This window comes from Tinamus guttatus, unplaced genomic scaffold (genome assembly GCF_059628265.1).
Source record: "Tinamus guttatus ecotype Peru unplaced genomic scaffold, ASM5962826v1 Tinamus_guttatus_pri_ptg000389l, whole genome shotgun sequence".
NCBI lineage: Eukaryota > Metazoa > Chordata > Aves > Tinamiformes > Tinamidae > Tinamus > Tinamus guttatus.
Window position 1 is genome coordinate 6,361,204 of NW_028288923.1, and position 24,590 is coordinate 6,385,793.

At 42.5% G+C, this 24,590-nt stretch overlaps 1 protein-coding gene across 3 annotated transcripts in view; it reads right to left on the minus strand.

The window, feature by feature from the left end:
- Window positions 1-22,272, minus strand: part of TOX3 (TOX high mobility group box family member 3) — a 64,157-nt gene extending 41,885 nt beyond the window's left edge. For all 3 annotated transcript variants that reach the window (XM_088530879.1, XM_088530878.1, XM_088530877.1), the window contains exon 1: window positions 21,904-22,272. In XM_088530879.1, coding sequence (XP_088387005.1) covers window positions 21,904-21,990 — 87 coding nt within the window. In that variant the 5' untranslated portion in view covers window positions 21,991-22,272. The remainder of the gene's footprint in view (window positions 1-21,903) is intronic.
- Between the last annotated feature and the right edge of the window lie 2,318 nt (window positions 22,273-24,590).

Genomic DNA, 24,590 nt, shown 5'->3' on the forward strand with positions numbered 1-24,590 from the left:
ATCAAAAGAGATAGTGAGAGCTGGGTAAACAGACAATGCTAAGCTCAAATGCTTCTATTGCTCTATATAGGTATTTTACAGCAGTTCAATTTGACACGTACAAATTGCTGAAGCGAAGATTAAGAAAATAACAGTATTGAGCTCAATGGTAATGGCTTAATTTAGAAAACAATGACGTGAAAGACTTCAAGCGCAGCATGAATATGTATTTAGGATATTCATGGCATTTTATTGAACATTATCATTAGTAGAAGTTATAACAATAGGAAAGAAATCTTAAATTTCATACCAGGTATGATGTTATTACAAGAATTTCATGCAGTTTGAAAAGGCATTTCCTTACTGATGGAAGAGAATCAACACAATTGTACTCCTCTTCTTATGTGTACCATTAGAAATCAAGCATAACATAAATATAATGCAATATTATTTCAAAAAGACTTCACAAGTTTTCTTGGTCCCCTCTACGCATTTCTTAAGGGCTGTTCAATACGCAGCAGTAGAAGACTTACACTGTCCCAGTTTTTCCTTTCCTATGTTTAATTGGAGTATACTGCCTGACATTGAGAAAAGAAAAATAAAATAAAATAAAATAAAATATATTTAAGTGGAATACACACCTGCCTGCTATACCAGCAGAGCATCAGAAATATAGGAAAGCAGGCAACAGTGATTATAACATTAAAAAAACACTCAAGGTAAAGGCAGCTTATCACCCGGTGAACAGCAGCACCTGTGCTCAGCACCACCTGTGGCTACAGGGCAGGATGAGAGTTCCAGGCAATGACGGATGCACTCTTACAGCCCTCCTCTGCTTCAAAGCAAACTTTTCTTGCTATTTCTTTTACCAAATACAGTGATTCTGCATTGAGATACTTCATTCATTGATCTAGGGAATGCACATCAATAAAAAAGAGAATGCAAGCTAGGACCACAGCACACCAGCTCAAAATCTATGCCCGATGAAACTCAAGCTAAAAACGTCATAGGATCATGTCTTAAAAGTTATTAATGCTCACAAGAGCTTTACCTAGCAGCTCAATACACTCTCAATTTCTGCAGAAGAAGGGATTCTTTCCAGTTCAGGTTCAATGCACTTAGAACAATGTGAGCATAGGGGGCAAAACAAGCTTTCCTGATCTTTAATTTTGCCCAGGCTTTGACAGATTTTGCCCTGATTTTGGCAAGTGCTTGTCCACTATTCCAACCACAGGCAGGTGAGCCTGGCTACCCTTCCCAGGAGCAGCTGTGCTGAATCATCGAGCAACACAGCTGCTCGGGGACAACCCAACTGCCAGGAGCTCCATCTTGCAGGTTTTCTGATATGAACCTGCATTTTATACTGAAATAACATATAATATGCATTAAAAATATATATATCCCAGCTAGTAAAGTTGGCAGCTGCTGAGTTGAAGCACCAACATTACCAGGGTCTCATTAGCAGCAGGCTCACCTGCAGGCTGATAAGGCATACTATGCTGCTGACTACAAAATAAGGATACTTTATTTTCCGAAATTCAGATGCTACCATAAATTGTCTCAATAAATAGTATTTTAAATGTAAATAAAAGGATATAATTTAATGATGCAAAAAACACTTCACTATTTCTCAGGAAGAAGTAGATAAAATAGTAACTTCTCTAGAGTTAACTGTTTTGAAATCTGCACAAAGGAAATATAAGAAGCTTTGATTTTCAAAGGATACATCTTAGTCCTTAACTGCCTTTTTGGGGAGAGCTTTTGCTACTTAGCAAATAACTTAGTTCATAGTTCTTCTTATTTGACCGCAAGGTCTCTTCTTGGGAAGAAAAAGAAACAATTGAAAACATCTAAACAATGTCCACTTCAAGTAAAAGCATATTACTGGAAGTACAACATGCTATAGAAGACCTCGCATTATAGGTGACCTTATAGGTGACCTTATAGGTCCAGCTTTGCGGGAATCCTTGGCTGGAAAAAGGGTGGGGGAGGATTCATTTTGAGCTTTTTTGAACAAAGCTATGTGTTATTTAAGTTAAGATCAATGCTGGAAGCATCTATCCTTGAGCACCAACTAACAAAAACATGTTTCTGTGAATTTTTCTGGCACAAGAAGTTATTGCTCACATCTGCTACAGCTGATTTGGAATCACTACTCACTCCTGGAAGAAAGATCCTTTTATTTATTTCTTGAACATAATTCTCCAAAGAGATGCCTCAGACATGCAAATTGGGTACCCAGGAAACCCCTACATGTGCCAGGTATGGGGGAAATAAGTTTTGTTGCCTCAGTGCAAACTCATGAGCCCAGGGAGCTGAATCCCACATGGGCACTCTAGTTCCTTCCCTGGGCAGTGCTGCATACCTGCAGCTCTCTCAAGGGAGGTGGCTGTTGGCTTCTGCACCAAGACTCCCTGCCTCAGAGTAAAGTCTTTTTATGCTTCTGTGTCCCCAGATCTCCCCCACTCCAGAAAGGTTTCGGTATATTCTTTTATTTTTTTTTTCAAATGAGACAAAAAAATTACTTAAAGGTCTGTTTCCACAGTTCCATTTTGTTTCAAATGTGTCCGCCTCCCCTTGGGAGGCAGGATGAGGAGAGGAGGGAGCTAAGACAAGACACGCACAGTTCCCAGTCCTGCCACCTGAGTCCACACAACCTTGGTCAACTTACCTAATGCTTCCCAACCCTTGGCCCCGAGTGTCTAACGTGAAGACTACAACTTGATACATCAGAGGAGACAGGTCTTCAGCAGCACCAAAACGTGAGCAAATTAAGGGTCTGTTGCTCCAAATGCAAAGAGAATTAAGTGAGAGCATTAGGGCCTGAATGGATAAGAGCTAAAGCAGGCTTCAAAATACAGTCACCAGGCCAGATGCCAACCTTCAGTCCCATATCAAATTAAGAAGAAAATATATATATATATGTACACACACACACACACACACCATCTCAGTGTACAGAAAACTACTGATTAGGAATTAATTCTTTGTATTTGCTGCTACCACTGTCACCTCAAGTCTGCCAGACCAACTTAAAGCAATGCCAGAAAGCCACATACACAGAGGTTGTGTAAAGATGCAGCAGCCTTTCCTTGGAGAAACCCTGGCATTGGTTTGCCCCTTAAGCACACCAGGGCCAAATTTAAACCATGAAGTGACATTTTTGTGCGCTTAGAACTACATGTGCAAAGCGTGGTGCCCTAGCAGGTAGCTATTCCCTCAAAAGCCAACAGAAAGAGCAGTGGCGAGAGACCACAGACCCCATCCCAAGCCATTCCCTCCATCTAGGCAGGGATTCAGCATCCACTTTACCACCATTTAACCCAGTTTTCTTCTGGTGTGAAGGTACCAGTTTCATTTTAGTCCAGCAAGAACATAAAGGTCTATTTTCACTGCATAGGCCTGAGTGGGAAATGCAGAAGAAGTCATGAATGCTCAACCTCAGATTATTTTTATACCTTAAACTGCCCCATTCCCATTACAGATTCTATTTATTTACATTACTGGTGGCCCAAGTCAGGGACTCCAGTGCTTCCTGCAGAAGGCAACCAGTGCTCTCCAGCCCTGGGAGCTTTGGCTCCTGCGAGCTATGAGAGGCAACACTGACACATCTGAAAGGTTGCTGAGGACACAGGAAAGAGGTGGAAACTGCTGTGGTGGAAAATTGCTCTGCAATGGAATAAATCATAGGAAAGCCACAGGAGTTGCATTTTTCTCCTTTCCATTTTTTGCTAAGATAGTGAGACTGCGGCTGGCCCAGGAGACAGGCTCCAGATTGCCACATAAACCGTAGGCAGTTGTATTTAACACTTGGATCAATTACCTTGCTTACAGTGTGCATGATTTCTCTCGATAAAAACAAAGTAGCTGAAGGGTAAAAAGAAATTCCTTGTTTTGTAGATGTGAGAGGCTTGTATTTTTTGTCTCTTCCAAACTCTAAGTTTAAATACATTTTTTCTTGCTTTGACAAAAATCTTTCCAACTGCACTTGGAAATAATACTCAATGCAGAACTATTTATATCTCTCTAAACCGACAGTTTATAATGCCTGTTCTCTTATCAAACTAGCGTCACTACAAAAGAAACACAAAGAACTCTCCCCAGCAAAAAGAAAATTAGAAAGCACAAAAGATGTTACCTTCACAAAACTCCAGCATGCAGATACTAGATTATAATTAGGCTTCCATCCTAAGTATTTCAATGCACACTGTTAACCTTAGACAACTGTGCCGGAACCTTTTAATTAGCATGCTATCTTTGGTGCAATTAATATCTTGTACCTCATATGTTATCTTCAAATTAAAACTTTTACTATCTGAGCCATATTAATTAATCAATGCCGTTCTAAGGGGGAACAGACATCAGTCAAGAAAATTCAGTATTTTTCAGTGTTTTTAGAATATCACATCCACTAGTATTTATTTGTCTTCAGATACTGCCTGGATACTACCTTAAGCTACCCTGTCTTCGTATAACATGCATAGAAACAATTATCACATTAATTATTTTCCATCTATAAGCACAAATATTTTGTTGTGTTTTACAAAACATCTAGTACTGCTTTGTCAATCGAGTTAATTTTATAGCTAAAAATACAGGGTTTTTTTATTCTTAATAACACCCTCAATCACAGTCAATACTATTCCCCTCTATCAGAGTCTGTTGCAAAGCATACAGCATCAGTTCAAAGAAAGATTATTTCACCCTGAAGATATCAGCATAGATGATCATCTTCTACAAATCCCTGCGTCAACTTGATTTACTCTGATGGATGAATAAATTCATAGCTTAACAACTTGTAGCAATACCTTGATTTGAGAAGTTAAAAGATGAAATCATTTTTCAAGATGATTGTTCTTATAAAATACCCAGGAAGAAATACAAATTTTTCATTAACATAACAGATTTAATAAAAGTAAACACAAAAAACATGATGTGGCTAATGTCTACTAACAGGCAAAGTTATGTTTTTAACATAATTTAACATTTCCTGGGCTTAAACCAGAAATTTACAAGACATACATATATGCATATTTTCTTGCAACTGCAGCACATCATATTCCCAGTTCTGTTCTAAAATCACTTTATTCTATACCGCCATAAATCTGAAAATTTAGGACAACCAGGCAGTTACTTATCATACAATATTACTATCTTCATAATGTCGCAAAATAAGCTGGCTGCATTTACTTTGCAATTCCAATTAAGAGAGTCAACAGCTATCTTAGCATACATCTTCAGTTATTAACATCACATAAAATAGACTCAAAGTATAAATAAGGTTACAAGATATCTATTTCGAAAAAGTTCAAAAATCACAGAGTCTGACAATCTTACTGAAAATGCCTGCAGATTTAAGGGGAAAATAACCTTCCTCCTAAACCCACATTCACCTGCAATCATGAATGATACATCCAATGAAATGTCACATACAAGAGAAGATAGTCAACCATGTTGATGCCTATTACCTATGTACTTATAGGCGATGTATAACACGTATGTTACAGAGTCATGGCTGTAGAGCAGCTTTTGCAGTGGTGCCTGAAGGGCTCCCCAGAAGCTTCCACAGAGAGCAAGGAGCTAAACTTCAGAGCAACATCAGCATATGATCCCTACCGATGATCTTCCCTGTTTTCATGGAGAAAGCCAGTGAGGAATAGGTGCAATACACGGCTTGCCCAAAGTCACATAGCAAAGTAATAACTTAAATGCGATGGGAAATCAAATGTCCTGACTTTTATTTTTAAAAATACACTGTGTTTCTTCTGTTATAATACAGGAGAGAGAGAAAACATCCGTTATTTTAAGAGAACATCCTTGCTAGCTAGAGATAAATCAGGTTTGGTTGCTTTATTTGGAAAAACAATCTTGGACTGGGTTTGAAACTGTAGGGAAAAGAAGTTTGGGACCACTAATGAATGAAAAGGCTAACACACGAAGAGTCTATTTGGATGCTAATAACTTTCAAACATTTCTAACCCATAAAGAAAAAAATAATCATGCTAATGGCTTATTATAAATTCCTACAGTAGCAAAATTACAGATTCTCAACTACTTCCTCCAAAATAAATCTGTTTCGGATTGAAATCATCAGTAGAGAAAACTCTAATGGAAAATAATGCATGGAAAATAATGCAGGGAAATCCAGGTCTACCTGGAGAAGCGGCAGGGGGCCTGCACAGACCTCTTTTTCTGCCATTCCAAAAAAGCAAACTTTTCAGAGATCCAACCCACAAAAATCCCAGGTCCTCCCAACTGTCCCTGACGGCACAGGGCCACCTCTACAACTCGCAACTTGGGCACACTCTTCCAAAACCTCTTGCCCAAAAGGAGACCTGACAGGTTAGCCATGGAAACAAGGCAAGGACAGGAGCTGTGATCCCTGCACCTGGCCACTGCTGGGTTGGGGACAGGGAGCCATGTTCAGTGATAAACCTACAATTTTTACACTTTAAATAGTCCAAAGATTTTTAATTACAAAACACAGAAGCTTTACCCAAACTCCAACCATGCCAAAAGCTCTCAGCACTGTTACTGACTCACCTACCAATTTGTCAATTCTCATGCTTGTGAAGCTAGGCTAATAACATCAGCTCATCACAGGAATCAAATATCCTCAACTAATCTTAAACAGATCATTGCTGAACTTTGTAAGAATAAGCAGCATTTTATAACCTATTTTTTAAACTTGAAAACAGTTACTTGGTTATTCCAACATTTTGTAATTTCTGTTCCAAGATAATGATGATTCTGGATAAGAAAAGCAATTTACAAAACTCTGGGACAAACAGTTTGCATTTACCTTTAATAAATTTAGGATATAAATGTAAATAGGTGCTTATGCAGATTCAAACAGCACTAAGCATCAGTTAATCTAATGCTACTGAGTAAATGTTATTAACATTTTTTAAAGATTTCCTAAATATTAGATTTGTTGGTAAAGGACATCCTGCATATGTAGGGTTTTTAAAGGATGTGAGTAATTTTCTTCATACAGTAACAAATCTTCAGGCAGTTCTTCTGTCTGGTTATAGAAAGCTGCAATTGATATTTTTTCCATATATGCTTAACCTCCTACAGATTTATTTGATTCTCAATAATTACTATTCTCTGGTAAGAGGCATATGTTATTATAGCACACTGCACTCCCACAAGCTGTCCACTCAGTGTATTTTAATAAATCTCTGCCAAAGCTGTATAAATTTGATCCTGTTTAAATTTAATAAGGATCAGAATATATCAAAGCACAAATTCCCATGGGAGAAATAGATATTTTGCATAGTTATTGAGTGCCCTATTCAAAAATACAATGTATAAGACCCAGACCATCAACCTTGAATTAAAAAAAAAGAGATTATTGTGTGCAAAGGCAGCTACTTCCTAAATAACAAATGAAATTAGTGCTTAATAAAACATTTTTCCTTATACTACTGTTAAAGATAGCAGCACCACTGCAATTTTAATATAAGCATTCTAACAGTATACAAATATATTTTGAGGTATCTGGTTTTTTGTTTGCTTGTTTAAAGATATATCCACTTAAGAACAATATAAATCTCCAAACATAACCCCAATTGCTTTTCTTTGTGTTACACCCAACCCTTTTGTACGTAGTTTTGCCTTACACAGAAGGCAGATGAGCTACCAAGAGGCACTACAATTATGCAACCTGAGCTATTTTAGGGCATTGAATAGCACACACCTTTATTTTGATACCACTTTTTTTTTCCTTTTTCTGGAAGAATGTCTAGAAGTGGAAGAAACTCTTCAATGCTCTCTTAATTCTAGCTTAATCATAGTGCTTTTCCGTAACACCCTACAAAATTTTATGTTCTTCTATTAAGTAAATCCTCTTTTTAAAGCTTGCTAGGACAAAATACTAAGATATAACTATGCAAATAGATGATAATCTGGCCATGTTATGATAAATTTTGAGGACCACTGCCATAAATACAAATACTACACGTCCTCCACAATTATACACATTTAGACAACTGATCAGTTCTTCAGATTCCTTTTTTAAAGTTATTGTTTGTATACAAAAAAATATGTGTATGTTTCAACCAACTTGAAACTATTCCTGACAGCTGCTAGTTCCAGAAATGATTTATTACGTTTCCCTAGGAAGTCTGTATTCTTATCACTGCTTTCTATTAGCAATTGTGTATAATTGTGCATGCAATCCACTGCCTTCAAAACAGTTCCATTTTCTCCCATCATCTTTGATGTTTACATGATAATAGGCATGAGAAAGAAATCAGACTGTATTCATCCTGAATTAAAATTCGTGTTTTCAGAGCAAGTGCAGGAAAGTCCAAAGACAAATCACTTTCCATGAAGGAGAGCTCTTTCCCAAGGGGGGGAAGGCAGGAATGTACTAAATCAATTTACCATTGTGTTACGAACCAGCCACTGAGGATGAAATCACGGCTGCAGAAAATGGGAGTTTTGCCATTGACTACAATGGGCCAGGGGTATCATCTGCAGTACTTCACTCGGGGTGGAAGCCTGATGGCAGAGCAAGCACAGCTCTGCAAAGCAGAACGCAGCACAATTCCACCCACCCAGTGCACCCAACGCCAGGATCACTTCATCACTGCTGCCCCTCACATGCAGGATGAGATTCCTGTTTTGTGTTCTTACAGATGTTGGAGCCAGAAAAAAACCTCAGCCACGTTCGCCAGCAAGATTTCTCTATCCATTGTCAATATTATGTTGTTATGGCAAAAGTAAAGATATACAAAGAAGCTGAAAATTCAAAATTTTATCAATGGAGCTGTATGGAAACTGCAGCAGTGCCAACATAGCATTGCCAGAGTATTGCCGTCCAAATTAAAGCATTTAAAACACAGTTACTTTGAATTAACATCAAACAATATCATAATCTAAGCAGTCACCCCGGGTGCACACATGGCTGGGTCTTTTATGTGCCACCTGTAGCACAGGGTTACAATCTGGCTTCGTTTTCCGGAACTTTGGGAAATACAGCACATCCAATGATGGTAATGCTGGATCTGTTCTTTTAGTGAGATTCAGTGTTTAAGCATGGAGAGGCTGTGTTAGGAGTACAGTGACTTAATTTCCTTGCTTTTATGGCTTATGTATGGCTTACATCTTTCAGCTTTAATGTTATTTCAACAAAGTGCTTTGTGCTTATTACAGAGATATCTGCTGTATTTCCCTTTTCTCAGTTCATGAAATTTTCAATGCAACAACAACAAAAAAAAAACCCTCAAATTCCTATTTTGAAAACCATATTGCCATTTTTATTCAGCCTGTATTTTAATATAGCATCAATATTTAACTACTTCATTAAATGAAGTGTGACTTTTATAGTGAAAATGTCAGTCTCTGCAGTTCATTAAATTCATTTAAAACATAGCTGCTTGATTTTTTTTTCCTGAAGGAAAGAAGGACTATTAACTTAAGGCATAAACTTAGCATTGGCACATTTTTTCCTTCAAATTAACATGCAAGATTTGTATCAGTCTTCACAAATCTAAGGGATTGTTTGTATCTTTTTGCATTATCTTTATTTTTACTATAGATGTCATTTTTATAGCATCTACAACTGTTTATCACAGTTGGATATGACCAGTAGGATGTCACAGAGGATATTAACATGTCATGTGCTATTATGAATCTCCAGAATTCTGCAAGTAGTATTAAAAATACATTATTTTGAACTGTGGCATCTGGAAAAATAAACTGTATATGATGTAAAATGTAATAACTTTTGGAATCCAATGGGGTTTATGAGTACTGTTTTTGTGTTTCATAAAACATTCTTTGATGAGTATCCTTTCTCAAGGAGGGTTTTGATTAACTAAGACAAAACAACACAGGGAAACTTTCATTTCCACCATGGCAGCGCCATGTTTTTGCCAGATGTAAGGAATCCTCCTTCTCACTCTCTGGGACTTCTTTGATTAATGCTCGTAAAGCTGAGAAGGCTAATTATTCCTCATTAATAAGCCTATGCGATTATAAAACATGTTTTAGGAAAGAAGCTGCTTTGAAACTTGGTAAGACATGAAAGCAGTGATGCTTTCTGTTCACTCAGGTGTGGCATTAACATGTGAGTAGATATCAATGACAACAAAACCTTGGTTTTCGGACAAACACCACAAATTCTTCCCTATTTTAGTGCTGTTCCTCCCCACAACAGAGCACTCTGATTAGGCACCTGCATCAAGCCACAAGCCCCAAGCCTCCTAGCAATGGATAGCACCCAGCAGCTTTCTGGGTTTTGTTTTTTGGGGGAAGAATGAAAATGTGACATCTTACATCGATCCTTTGGAAAAAAGCAGACCCATTTCCAGTTTTCCAGTGCCTTACATACAGAATCCAAAGTACCTTACCACGTGCAAATGTGTCACAGTTACCACAATGACTTAACTTGGAAGTAAGAAATATCAAATTATTCAACCTGTAGTTTTAAATTTCACTACATTTCCTAATTCCTCTCACCCATAGACACTTTTGCTTCTATGCACCCAAAGAGAGGTATCAGAGCAGAGAAGAGAAGGAAGAAATGAGGAATGGGCACATTACTGCCTGTAAGTTAAAAACATCCTTTAAGGGCTGTTCTTCCATTAACCTGTGCACAACGGTCTTACTTTCTAGGAAATCTACTTTGCATGTCCAAATTGGTGCTAAACTACTGTGATTTCCTCTCCTACGAGCCAAAAGTAACATGGTTTGTAAGCAATACCTGTGCTGAACCATCTTCCTCTAGATGAAGGGTACCAAACAGAATAAAAGATAAACATATCGCACAATTTTAATTCTGAAAAAGGAAGAAGAAAATCTACAAACTACTTTCAGATGCAAGGACCAAACACTCACACAAGTGCCAGCGAAGAGCTAGCATATAGCAGTGACACTTACTCGAGGCTACAGGTGAGGACATAAACAGTTTTTACACACATTTCCATGCTGTGACATCTACCAAGCCTCGCTGATGGGTTCTCCCATGGGAGCAAAACTCTTTGCCAACAGAGTTTTTAAAAAGCTACCCCAAAGGGAAACAAGTTCTCTCTTCTCTCACTCCATTAAAATTTTTACATCACCTACAGTCACCTTTTACAAAGTCCAACTTCAACAACAAATGAACTACAAACTCAGAAAGCAAGGAAGCTAGAATCCTACTTTTAAAAGTATGGTTTTAAGTTACACTATTTACCAGTCCAAAGGCATATCAAGTAATAACAACAATAAAACTCAACAGTAAGACTTCTACACTCAAAATTGCCTTAAATTCTCAAAATATATTCCCAAATTTGCCAATTCCAGGAAACCATGCTGGAAACGCAAATAATGAGCACCCCTGAAAACACGAACACCAAAATCAGCCACCCAGTCCTTAGAGAACTGAATGCTAGCAGGTGTGTGTTACTTCTTAATTTTTAGGGACTTTCAAATTTGAGTCTGAGACTCACAAAAACAGTACAAGATTACAAAAACCCAGTAGCCTAGCAGATTCAAAGCTACAAATGCAGAGTCCATTGCAAAGGACTGTGATTCACCAGTTCTGACCTCAGTTATATACTCTCATGCCACCCATTTGTGCCAGTTCTTTTCTAAGCAAGAAAAACAACTAATCCTGCTCCAGCACCAGTTTAAGATTTCTTATAATACTGTTTGTTAACACACTAGTCTTAGGTATTCGGTTATACCTTTAACTACCTTTCCAAAATTAAGAAAATGAACTGGGGGAAGATTCTATTGCATCCAGACAACCATGCCAAGAAGTAGCAAAATATTCTCTCTTAAATGAGCAAATATCTCTCTTTCATTTTCTGTATATCATGCACTTGGCTAATGACAATATATCATAAGGCCAGGTAAAGGAAGTCTAGCAAAAGATTTCATGAGAGAAAAAATACAACACTAATCACAGACAACAGAAGAAAGGAGAGGTAAGAAATGATCTTGTTTTTGTAAAGTGGACTAAAAACAGATACAAACAAGCATTATCAGGCAGAGTATACAGCATATTTCCTGGGACTGTTGTATTCTTAAGAGAACATCTAATTTGCTTACGGAAAATTGCTGCAAGAGCTCTTTTAGGACTAACTTCTAAATTAATGGACTGATTTGGTAAAGTCAGACTAAGAGAGAAGAATCCTTGCAACTCTAGCCAAAAACATGCACTTCATCACTATGGCTGCAAACACAAATGCTCTATAAGATGACAACGACCTATAAAGTTGTATAGAGTGCATCAGCTTACTACTAAAACAGGACTACAAATGGGTCTTTTTAAGAAAAGATTCAAAGAATGTAATTACATTGTTCCAATGTACCTTTAATATAACCATAACTTAACATAATTCATAACTTCACTGCAATTCTTAATTTATCCTGCTGTAATTCTACTTTCAACACATCTATAAAACAGCTGGTATTGTCAACATTTTCCCTTAAATTCAAGATATATAGAGGCCATTTTCTACAACAGTGGAAACAATTGACTCTATTGGGCATTCAGAGTTTTCCTGCCACACAACACTTGTTGTTTGCCACACAAGTCAATGAGGACAGGGTCCGAGTAAGGACAAGGCCAAACTTGCGGGGGACAAAAGGAGGTCTACAGCAATGCTGGCAAAAATGTCTTACTCAGACAGGACACACACTCCAGCTGCATGGATGGATGGAAATAAAGAGATATCCACTATGATAGGTTTCCATTTTCATGATCTCAGAAGAGGTCACCACTCAAATGCAAGCGGATGCTACAGCAGGTCTCTTTCAGGGAGCAGCTGTTTCAGCACCCAAAACATCAGAGCTTCCAAACACATCCTCCCTGCTGAGTTTTTTCCAGCAATTTTTTGAAGCTCAGCTCCAAAGCAGAAATACTACTCTTCTTCAAAGAAGGTATTTTGCTGTGTGCACATATATCTTCTGACTCCACAGAAGATTTGGGAAAGCGGGGATGAAACAGCAGCAGCTGAACATGGTACATGCAAAGTTCATTTTTTTTGTTTGATTGATTGTGTTTTTAAGATAATCGTAAATCTTCTTCATAGAGAAAACATCCGCAGTCTGGATCAGTCAAGCCTCAGGCCTTTCTCTACTGCGCACACTCAGCTTCACTGTCCAAAATCTTGCTTCTCATCCCTACATTCGGAGATGCTGAAGTTCCCCATAGGCTGCTGGCATGAGCTCCTCCACTTGGGTATCACAGGCAAAGCCCACTGCAGGAAGGCGAGCATCTCGGTCAGGGTGGAAACTGCTTATCCCTCAAAATGGAAGGGTGCAGCAGTGTCTCCTGGCCATGGGTCCCTCTTGCCCTCCTTGCTCTGCAGCGGCTCCTCCTTCCCGCCTTGCACTTGGCACATGGCGCTTCCTAGGACAGCAGAGTTTGCAATGTCGGCCTCCAACCACAGAGGTGTGCGAGGTAAGGAACAACAGTACCATGCAAAGAAAGAAATGAAACTCTGTACTTTTGGGGAGAGAGAAAAAAAGAAAAAAGGGAAAAGAAAAAAACACAAACACACAAGCAGGAAAGATTTCTTGCCATCAAAAGCCTGTGCCAGATGTGCATGGTGGGTTGCCTGTCACTCAACGTAGGTGCAAAGTATCAATCCAAGTCCAGGACTGACTAGAATTGATTTTCCTCCATGGAAACTGTGCCCTCCTTTTTACTTTAAGATTTATTTTAAAAGAAGAGGCTGCATCTTGGGGATGGAAAAAGCCAAGTGCATCCTTGGTGTCACTTCCCATCCACGCAGAGAAGAAACGAAATTCAGAAGAGCAACAAATACATGATATAGACTGAACCATACAGATTGCTATTGTATTATGATTTATAGATTTTATCTTAGCCTATGCATTTTAAGTAGTACTGATAGCATGATATTTTCAATGCAGCTTATTATCCTTTCGAGTCACAGGAGCATGAGAATAAGGCACAGGACCACCCCGTTTCACCTGCAGTTTGGCACAGTACGATTCAAGCTCTGTGTCACCCATCTCTTGCTTTTTCTCATCATGGGATAACCTGAAAAAAATCATTTTGAACTAGTCCTGCATAAGCTGGAAGCAGCCTTGTGCTTACTTAGAGTTCAACTGTGAAAGGCAGCCATAAAATTGCACTGTAAAAGTCAGTGGTTACACTGTCCGCTGTAAAGAGAGGACAATGACTTACATTAACCTTACATGTGAAAAAAGTTATTTCTAACCCTTTTAAGCAAAACTACAGGAGGAAGAAGAAAACAAAAAAAGCCATCTTGGGTTGCGATAAGAAACCACGACTCTCAGGTATTTCACTGGGGCACATCAAGATAACGATAGCCCTGTATTCACATGACTGCCTGTCACTAACATCTATTCATGCACCAGCTTACTAGGAACCCACAAAGTAACCATGCTCGACTACTAAACCAAACACAGTGCCAATTTTCCTACAACTAATCAAAGTCTTATTTATTTTTAAAAAGCCAATTACTTAAAAAAAAAAAGGACTTTAATTAAAACATTTCACCATTTCACCAATACAAGTACAGTTTAACAAATGCACTTCTATAAATACCAAACCATAAGCCCGCAGTATACCAAAGCATGTGAAATTCAACTATTGGTATAAACCTTATAACAGAGTAGTGTAAAAAGAACAGGCGATAATAAGCTCTGAAAATAAGCTACTCTCCTATGTAGCAATTGACTTTTTTTTTTTTTTTTGCAATTTTAACACAATTTTAATATCGAAAGTAGACAGCTAATCAATACTGAGGTGTTTGAATATGTCCTGAAACTACAAACCATCATATAATTCAGTGACTTTAAAATATAAGCACTGTCCCATAGGAGTAGCAAGGCTGATTGACACAACTTAGTTTCCAGACATGAATCCCTCAAAAAAAAGAAAAAAAAGCCTTTATGATGCTTTACATATCTATTTAATTTTTAAATCCATAACTAATTTCTATTTACTATTTACAGAATTATTGTACAATGCGAATTCTGTGCCCTCTTCTTGTTTTTCTCGGAAAATGATCTCAAGGAATCCAAATGGACAGAGACCATCCTGTGCCCCTTCTCACAAGGCTCCTTCCTAATGAAGTTATAAAGAAAGGATGGAAAGGAAAAGAGTTCTAGGACTGAAAACTGCACCTTTCTTTTATTGCTATGGGTTTGGGGGAATCTTATGTCTCAATGAGCATTACAGAAAGACTCAATGTCTGAGGACTCCTGAAGAACGAGCAGAGAGCCATTCCAAAAACCTTGGGTTGATCTTTCTGGTACAGGTGTGGGCAGCTCCTGTCACAATACAGGCAAACCCAAAACTTCTCAGATGTCCCTCTCCACTAGACCAATACCCAAACCCTTGTGGCTTGGGGAATCAGAACAATTAGAATATCGTATCTGTGATATCTAGAGAGAAGTGCATCTGAATGCGTCGGTAAAGGCAAGGTTCTGCTTGAACAGAATGATTTTACACACTCCTCCCTGAGGTACACCCTTCAGAAAGGGCAAAGCAAGGGGATACTCACACTCTTGTCCCGCAGCTCCCACCTGGGCCAGCAGCACACGAGGTCAGGACACAAAACCCCGCAGAGACATCACTGCACCAAACACACCCTTCGCTCTGACCTTCCTCCCTCTCCCATCCCGCTCTGCTCCATCAGAGTGGGGCTTCCCTCTCCCAAACCTGTGGCCAGGAGCAGAAAGAAATGGTCAAAGTGACCCCATGAGCAGCTTCTTTCCTTGCCAAGAGCAAGCCTGATCTAGCATATGTGTAAGTAAATGAAGGTTTCCACTTTGAACTGGGCTCCAGTGATTATAAACAAGGCTGAGAAACAGAAGTGCCCGCAAAAAAAAAGAAAAACATGTTAGATTTCTTTCTATCCAAGGGATTGTTATATCGAGCCTAAAGGGATATACTAATGGATACACTCAACTCGTAAGTTTTGAAAATGGACTGCTTCAGAAAACAGGCTTTGCTTTGGTGGCCTATCCTCAAGCATGGTTTCTTCATCTTTCTAAAGATTTTTCTTCTTTTTTCCACTCTTGATACTTATACATGGCTTTTCAACACAACTCAGGCTGACAGAGAAGCTGGCCATGCAGGAGGAAAGAGAGAAAGCAGATGCCAATACCCGGCACAGAAGTCACACAAACAAACTGAAAACCAGACAGACTGTTTGTTTAAAACACTTTTCATTTTCAGTGATAAAGTAATACTGGCTAATTCCAGCAGTGCACCTTTTCAGACAGCATCACATCTGCTATACCAATCTAATGCCAATCATATCTACAGTACTTAGTTATTTTTTGTGCAATTAAATAATCTGTATTTTAAGTCTGCCTGCCCATTACTGTGCAATGTCTGAAAGTTCACGAAAACAGCTATTCCAATACGCAGGGCGCGTATTTCCCAAGCCCAGCCTTAGCAACAGCCGCCCCCTTTCATTTTCACTAGCTCAGCAGCCCTGAAGCTGCCTTTATTTTTCAGCATATTGTTTCAGGTACCAACAGAGAGAATACACATTCAAAACAGATTTTGGATTGGTTTGACAGGTGCTAACATGCGGTGGAAAAGATATGAAATAGCAATCTTGTTACGAAAATAAATAATGAATAATGTCGCAGCAAGTGCGGCCTCATCAAAACCTTCATCTTCAACCAGCGCAGTAGCAAAGACCTGGAGGCTCTCAGGTGACATCGTTATCTAAAGTCCTGATTAGATTTTCACCCCAGAGTTCTCAATTTTGGTAGCAATCATCACAAAGATACTATGGTGACTGGCACTCTATAAATACATCACTCGGACAGGTAGCAGTATAGAAGGCTGCTATCAGATAAGAGTTTGAAGCATTTGAAAATTCAACCCTGCCATTAGTTTTGTATAACAGCACTCAATTTTATGGCAGTAGAAATGCGATTACAGATAAAATGGTAGGATTAGCGCTGTACAAATTCTCCTCTCATCACTCAATAGCATTAGTTATGTTTGCAGGGAGTGACAGAATTCAACAAATTCATAGGCATAAATTAACTGCAAATTCAATAAAAGCCTGCAGCACAACCCAAAGGTCATGCTTTGATTGGCCTTGCTGTGCTAGACACTATACCAAACTGTACCACATGAGAGCCACAGAGAACTTGCAACGGCATTAAGTTACTCCCATTTTGAGCATCTGCCAGAGAACATCAGCAGTTATTTGCTGGGTTATGATTTCAAGCTTTATTATTGTACTAACCTGTACTGACCCATTATGGGGTACGTCTAGACTCAGTAACCATATATGAAGTGCAACAGTAAGGGTAGACAACGTTACAGGAATAGGCTCTCATTGTGTGAGTGGGTTTGCTGAAATTTTGCATTTCCCTCTGCTGGAGCCAGACATGCGAGGAGGAGGAGACCCTGCCCATGGGCATGTGCACCCCAGAACTGCTCTTGCTCTGAATGATCACAGTTTTAAACACTCCCATTCATCCCGTCCACACATAGCACAAGCACTCTCGATCATCTGTGGGCATGAAACTCTCCCTATTACTGTAAATTACTACAAATATCTTGCTGATACAAGTGGGATCCACCATAATGAGAATATCTAAACTACATCTGAAAAAAGCTCGAAGACAACTAGTCCTAAGTAAACTTTGCTTACAGATAGCTAGATATTGATTACAAGTGGTTTAATTTAACATCAGAGTTGCATTATTTGAAACACAACAACCAGCAAAAAATTGCACACTGCAATTAGCATCACCATTATACAAGCTCCCCTGAACCTCGCCGGGCTTTGCACAGTGGCTGCCCTTGGCGCACAGGGTCTGCTCTCCAAGCCAGCTCCTCCAAAGAGCCACGTCACCAGCTGGCGGGACAACGGCTCCTGCGAGCCCGAGTGGGAGCACAAACCGTAACCGGGACGCTCTGGGGACACGCTGCTCCTCTCGCTCCCCAGGTGGGCAGAGGGACACGCACGCTCAACATTTTAATGGCAGGTTGCTCGGTCAAATGTTTGGGGGAGCTTTTTGGGTCCCCAGCAGCAGCTGCCCACAAAAGCCCCATGGCACCAGCTCCACACATGGCTAATGGGCTCCTGGCCATAGCCACCAACACCCTGCTGGGACTAGCCAACCCAAGGCTTCCGCATCTCAAACTGTGTGGTACAGGTGCAGGTTTTTCCTGCACCTGTAGAACCACGATAGATTTAAAAGAAGAGCCATTTTCAAGCATTTGTATAACTGCAATCAATTTTTTCTCAACTGTGTGCACATATAGGCCTGGCTTATAGCCCTGTTCCAGCCTGCAGCTGAACAGAGGCTACCTGCACTCCACCAGTGGAAGAAGGGGGTAAGTAACCTTCCCGCTCTGCTTTCGTAAAACACAGATGGTTTCCACCCAAAACACTCAGCTCTGGCACACCGCTAGGTATGCCAGTGCCTAGATGAAGGTATGGGTGTTTGAAATGAGGATCCTTGAAGGACAATCTGCGCAGAAGAGATAAACCTTATGAAAAGTAGACTGCTACATAATGAAGTAAGGATTTGGGAATTCAATATAGCGATAACTCGAGCATGGAGCTGCACGCGTTGAGGCTTTGGAGCTCTCCTTTTCCTTTTTCAAATAGCATTTTGAGAATTACAGCTCCTCATAATAATAATAAAAATCTATGTGCTATGATCAACAGTAGTTCCCTAAATATTTTCAGTATAAGACATGTGATTTACTCAATAAGTGAAAAAAAGTTTGTTTAGAGAAATCTTCTAAACTATGGTCAATGTCCAAAATGACTCTCCATCAGCAGAACCATAAAAGGGCTCAAGACAGAAGCAGAGTGTTTCACAACAGCTGGTTTCCTTCAGCTTTCTGTAATTTTTTTACAGCTCCTTTTTGGTGATTTCTTTGTGTATACAGCAGCAGGACTCTTCTAGAAGCAGGCAGGCTGGGATTTCACCCATCCAGCACTGGGAACCCAAGGTGGAGCTCCCTTATCCAGAACCACCACCAGCAGGCACAGGCAGGGTCAAGTTGTATGTACTCTCACACCAGCACTGAAAACTTATCAAATATGGCCCTGATCCAGCAAAGCACTTAAGCACATGCTTTACTTTAAACATGCAAGTAATCCTATTAGAGCAAATGAGATTCAGCATAAACCACTGGACTGCATCTCAGAATACCTCGGTTTCGGCCCTGCTTAGGTCAGTGACCGCCTGCCTAACCTTGGACAAATCGCTGTCTTTCCAAGCCCTTAGCTCTTCTCTTGCCCTGTGTGTGTTTACCATTCTGCCCACCGTCTCCACAAAAATAATCCCAGGCTGCCCTAGGAATCACTGTAGTGCAGGTCACGGCAGGGATATTCAGGTACCTTAGCCCCGTTTCCAATGCCTGCCATACACCCAAAGGTAATGCTGCCAAAGAGAACAAGACAACACCCGGCAAGTTTGGGTCTATTTATTCACTGCTGATGACAGATTTCAGCCTGGAAAGCAGCGCTGTGGAAGGGAACAGGCCACCACATCCCTACAGGAGCAGGGCTAGGACAACCCCCAGGCTCTTTCAGGTCCAGCCCCACATCTCACATCGTCCCAGCTCCATCGCTGGTCTGCGCTCACAAGGCGAGATGCTGAGCCCTGCTCAAGGATTTACAGGCTGGGCTGCAGTGTTTCTACCCATGTGGCAGGAAAAGACAGCATGTCCCCAAAACGTGCAGGTAGAAGACTTAGTTGTATTTACCCATCCGTAGGGTGTATTTAAAAGACCTTATGTTCAACATGACACCAAACAAGAGTTTTCTACAGGTAACTTATATGCCCTCACCTCTGCAATGATCTTACCAGTATTTTTATATAAATAACTGTGCTTTACAGTACAAGATCCACACGTGCAGTGTGCTTGCTCCTGCCACGCCACTTCCCGTGGCCCGGCAGTGTCACTGACTTGAGGAGAACCGGATTCGGGGTGGAACAAAGCGGCACGCGCGGATGAGCGGGCAGCGTCATTGAACGGATTTCAGAGAGACTTGGAGGTGCTTTGGTCCCTAGCGAAATCAATAACACTTCTCCCATTTACTTCAGTGGAGTACATATTTCAGCTCTTGCTTCTATGCCTTCTGGTCATCTCCGTGCCTAAAAGAGTAATAATTTATTTTCCTCGGAAAGGACAGACTGCATGGAAAGTGAGGTAGGGAAGATTTCAAAATAGACTTGCACTAAATTAAAAAGAAACCTTTGCAATGATTCATAAAGTGATAGATTATAAGAAATACAGAAGATGAGATGAGATTTATGCAATTAACACTCTCCTTTCTAGGAACTCAATCCCAGGTTCCTCCTCTGCTCTTGAAACACCTGTACACCAACCACATCACTCTCCCTCCGCACCGCGAGCAACAGAACTGCACATGCACCGGCTTGCCCAGGATCCAGCCTTTCATATGCAAAGAGGTCTCTTATCAATTATCTGATATATGCATCATGGGCTGAATACTTCATTAAAATATCTTCTACTACAACTTGGAAGCCTGGTCTACAAGATACCTGCCAAAATTATATCCAGGAGGAGCAGAGCAACCGAATTGCATTTTTAATAGGTCAAAAGTTAGTTAGTCATGACTTTTTTTTCTAAATGCATGCTCTGTTCTCATTGTATGAGGAAGGGAAATATAGTCAAAAGAATACAGATAACTCCATGTGCATCTGCAGCAAGTTAGAGACCACAATAAACTTCTGGTTTTGCAACCATTAGACATTACAAAAAAAAATCAAAAAGAACTACAACAGATCTTGAAATAAAAGCATACCATGCACAACACAAGACAGTTACTGAATAAGTGATATTTACGGCAAGCACGCTGACTGTCACCACGCGCTGCAAGTTTCCAAAATTAGCCAGCATCTCAGACAACAGCAAATATTTACTGGGCGTTTTAGAGCTCCTGAAGTCCTTAGCAGCACTCAAAGTTAAGGCTGACATTTCATCTTTAATTCATGCTCCTGTGTCCTCCTGTATTAACTCCTAACAAAGCGGGATGCTCCGAGGCGGGCGCATGCGCTGCCCGCACCACGGCCACACACTGCCAGCCGGGGCCGAGCTGGGCGCTTTGAAAAGCGAGGCAGCCCCGGATCAGCACCGATAAACTTGCACATCACGGCGACTGCGCTTCAGATTACTGTAAAGAGCAGCAGAACAGCATGCTCGGGACTCCCGCTCCGAGGCGCTTTCTGCAGGAGAAAGTTTTCTTCAGATGCCACTTTGCGCCCGCGTTATTTCCCCCCCTGAGAGCAATCTTTCTATTGCCTCAAACTTTATCCGGCCGCGTGTAAGGGATGCTACAGAAGCAGATGTGAGCGAGCCTCGGCTCTGGCAGCCCTTCTCCCCCCAGCACGGCGCACAAAAGGCCCCAAGGTTGGGCAAACAGAGCACCAGGAGAACCGCGCCGTGAAAGGGATCTTTATGTGCGCGGAGAGGGGGGGCCGGCGCTAATAGCTCAATGCGCTATTGACACATCGCAGTGCAAACAGCTACGTCCTTTGCAAAATAGCGCGAGTCACGGTTTCGCTCGCAACTTTGCATTTCCCAGATTTGGGTCGTTTGCGAAACAAATGGTCTCGCTATCCGCGAAACGCGGGTCTGCGAATAGAGGCGGTCTCCGGGGCACGGCGGCGGCTTCTGCCTGCGACGTTTGCTCCGTGAATTACTCAGGCCACCAAAACAGGGGATGCAGGGGCGAACCCCGCCGCAGCCCCCGGGTGGGGATGCGCTCGCGGAGCCCCCCGCACCGCTTCCCCGCGATCGCGCAGCGCGGTACCGAGCGCTCCGCCAAGTTGCTCGCGGAGCAGCGGGAGCCCCGTGCGCGCCCGCGGGCAGCCCGTCCGCACGTGCGCTGCCTCTGCCGCCCGCACAAAGCCCAAGCCTCATCCAACCCCCCCGCCCCCGCCGCGAGCGCGCCTCGCCGCCGAAATCACCTTGTTGTAGCTGTAGTAGCCCAAGCACTGGGCGAAGTCGAGGCCGGAGGGGTCCCCCGCGGCGGCGGGGTAGAAGCGAACATCCATGGCCGCAGCAGCGGGGCCAGCGCCGGCAGCTCCGCGGCCAGGTGCCGCCGGGCTCCCCGAGGAGCGCGCAGGGGCGCGGGCCGCCGGCGGAAAAGTGCAGGTAAACAAGGGGAGGAGAGCGCGCAGCGCGGGCGGGGCGGGGAGGGGGCGCCGCGCAGGTAGGTGCCGCCCGCCTCGGGGCGCTCCGGGGCTTCAAAAGCGGGGGCCGAGCCCCGCGCCGCACAAAGGAGCCCCCCGCGCCGGGCGGCCCCGCTCCGCGCCGGCTCCTCCGTGCGCGGCCGCTGCGCTGCCGAGCCGCCCCCCCCCCTACCCCCCCCCCCAGCCCCGCGGCCGCTGCGCGGGGCCAAGTGCCGCGGAGCGGAGCGGAGCCGGAGCCGGCGCTCGCCCCGCTGCTGCCCGGGCGGAGCGAGCGCGGAGCCGCCGCGCCCCGCCCCGCTGCGCCCCCGGCGGCCGCCGCCGGCCCGGCCCGCGGCTGCGAGCGGTGCTGGGCCGGGCCGGGCCGGGCCGGGGCCGCCGTGTCCACCCCACCCCGCTCCGCGGGCGCTGCCGCCGGCCCCCGCCTCTTATTGCGCTGGAGCGGGGGTGTCGGTGCCCCTCACCGCGCCGTCGAGCCGGGCAGCAGGCAGGGGGTTCTCTTCCCTAACGCGCGGCCGCGACTCGGGGTGCAAACCGCAGCATCCCTTGCAAAAGCGGCCCCGAGGCACCCGGGCACCGCACAGGTTCGTGGCCGCAGCGCTCCCTGCCAGCCTCCCGCTCCAGAAGTTTTCGAGGAAACGGTAGCGGAGCAGGAGAAGCCGTTTCCCTGCTCTCCAGCCTCGTGCCCTAGCAAGGAGGGAAGAACAAGCGCTCTCCACGCGGGGCTTGCAGAGCTGCGGGACAGCAGGAGCCAGCACAGCCGGACACGCACGCAGCCCCTTCTCGGCTCAGGGGCACGGTAGCCAAGGCTGGGGGAACACCAAGTCCTGTCCTGAGGCTGCTCTCCCTGCGCTGGTGTCCCATGTAGTGGCACCAGCCCCACATCCACGTGCTGCCACCCCTTGTGTCCTGCAAAGGGGGGGCACTCACGACACCGGAGACCAGGAGCAGCCTGCGGAACAACCAGCTTCTACCACGACATGTGCAGAAACTGAATGGCTCCTCAATTCCATTCCTAGAAATCCTACTTCAATATTTATCGTGGCACAAGTGGCTCCCATTACCACAGGAGAGACCACATGGCAGTGAGACCTTTAATGAGGACATGGATCCTGAAGTGTCATCATTTAAAGCAAGTTCTCTAAAGTGCTATTTGCTCCAAGAGCAAAATCAGGGATAGCATAAAAGTACATCTGTATTTACATGCAGCCCATACAGTTTAAGTTCCTAGAAAACTGTATACACACAGGGGAATGTGCCTCTGTAGAGAGAGGGAAAAAAAGAAAAAAGAAAAAGCATATTGGGCCAAATACTTTACCCAATTTCATATTATTTATCAACTGCGTTTAATAATAACATGAAATAAAACAAACTCTACTTGCAAGAAGGGAAGTGGTTGGGAAACACATTCCTCATATGCAACCCCCAGACCTGCAGCAAGAAATATTCCAGCTCACAGGAAGGATCAAAGCATGGGCAGCGAGGCCCAGCAAACTCATTGCAGCATTTTGGGCGAGGTCAATAAAGTAATACCCACTTTGTTTTAGTCATTAGGTAAACACTGCTGAGGGAAAAGTACTTGTTAAAATAAGTGGTTTCTAAGGGCTATGAGCAGGTTGCTGCTACCAAGTCCTTCTGAGGAGCTCGACTATGTGACCTTGCTCTGGCTCTCACTTTTAGTGAAAATCCGAACTGCTCTTGTTGCAGGAAGAATCCCAGTGAAATCAGAGGGAAAAAGCTCGAATGAGTGAACAGCAAATGAGTGCAGATTTAGGGTTTGATCCTACTTTTGTTTTGAAAAAAAATAAGGCAATTGTGGAAGTAAAATAGAAAAAAATGGTGATTTTCCAAACAAAGGACATTCTAGCTCCTGACCACAGTCTAGGTTTGGCATCCCTACCAAGTGCCAGAACTCAGTCTCGCGCAGTGCTAGAAGGGCTGCAGTGACATCAGTGGATGCTTTCATGAAAAAGAAGAGAAGCTGGGAAGTATACACTAATTTCCTTTTCTTTCTTAAACAAAATATTGTGTTTTATGTTACATTGTTCCAGAGACATTTTGGCAGCCTAGCAAATTAGGCAGGTGTGTGTTTTCCTTTCTCATGCCCTCTTCAATTTGACTTATTAAATAAGCAAACTTAAATAATTTCTGCTACAATTTAAATCCATATATATGGCATCACTCTGGTCATTAGTAGCAATGTGTTTATCTCAGGAGCACATTAAAGATAGAATAAGAGCCAGGGTATCTTCTTGTGCTTGAGAGGAATCCAGCAGTTTTCCTCTAAAGCTGCAACACATTTTCAGAACCTCCATAAAACCACAGATTTGGGATTCTGCTCTCATTTTTCCTTTCAAAGCACTTAGAAGTATAAGGTATTTACAGTTTTAAGTACAGTTTAAGTACTATTCCCTGCTTTTCAGCTGCTTTAATACAGGTTAGGGTTTACCTACCGCTGATGCTAC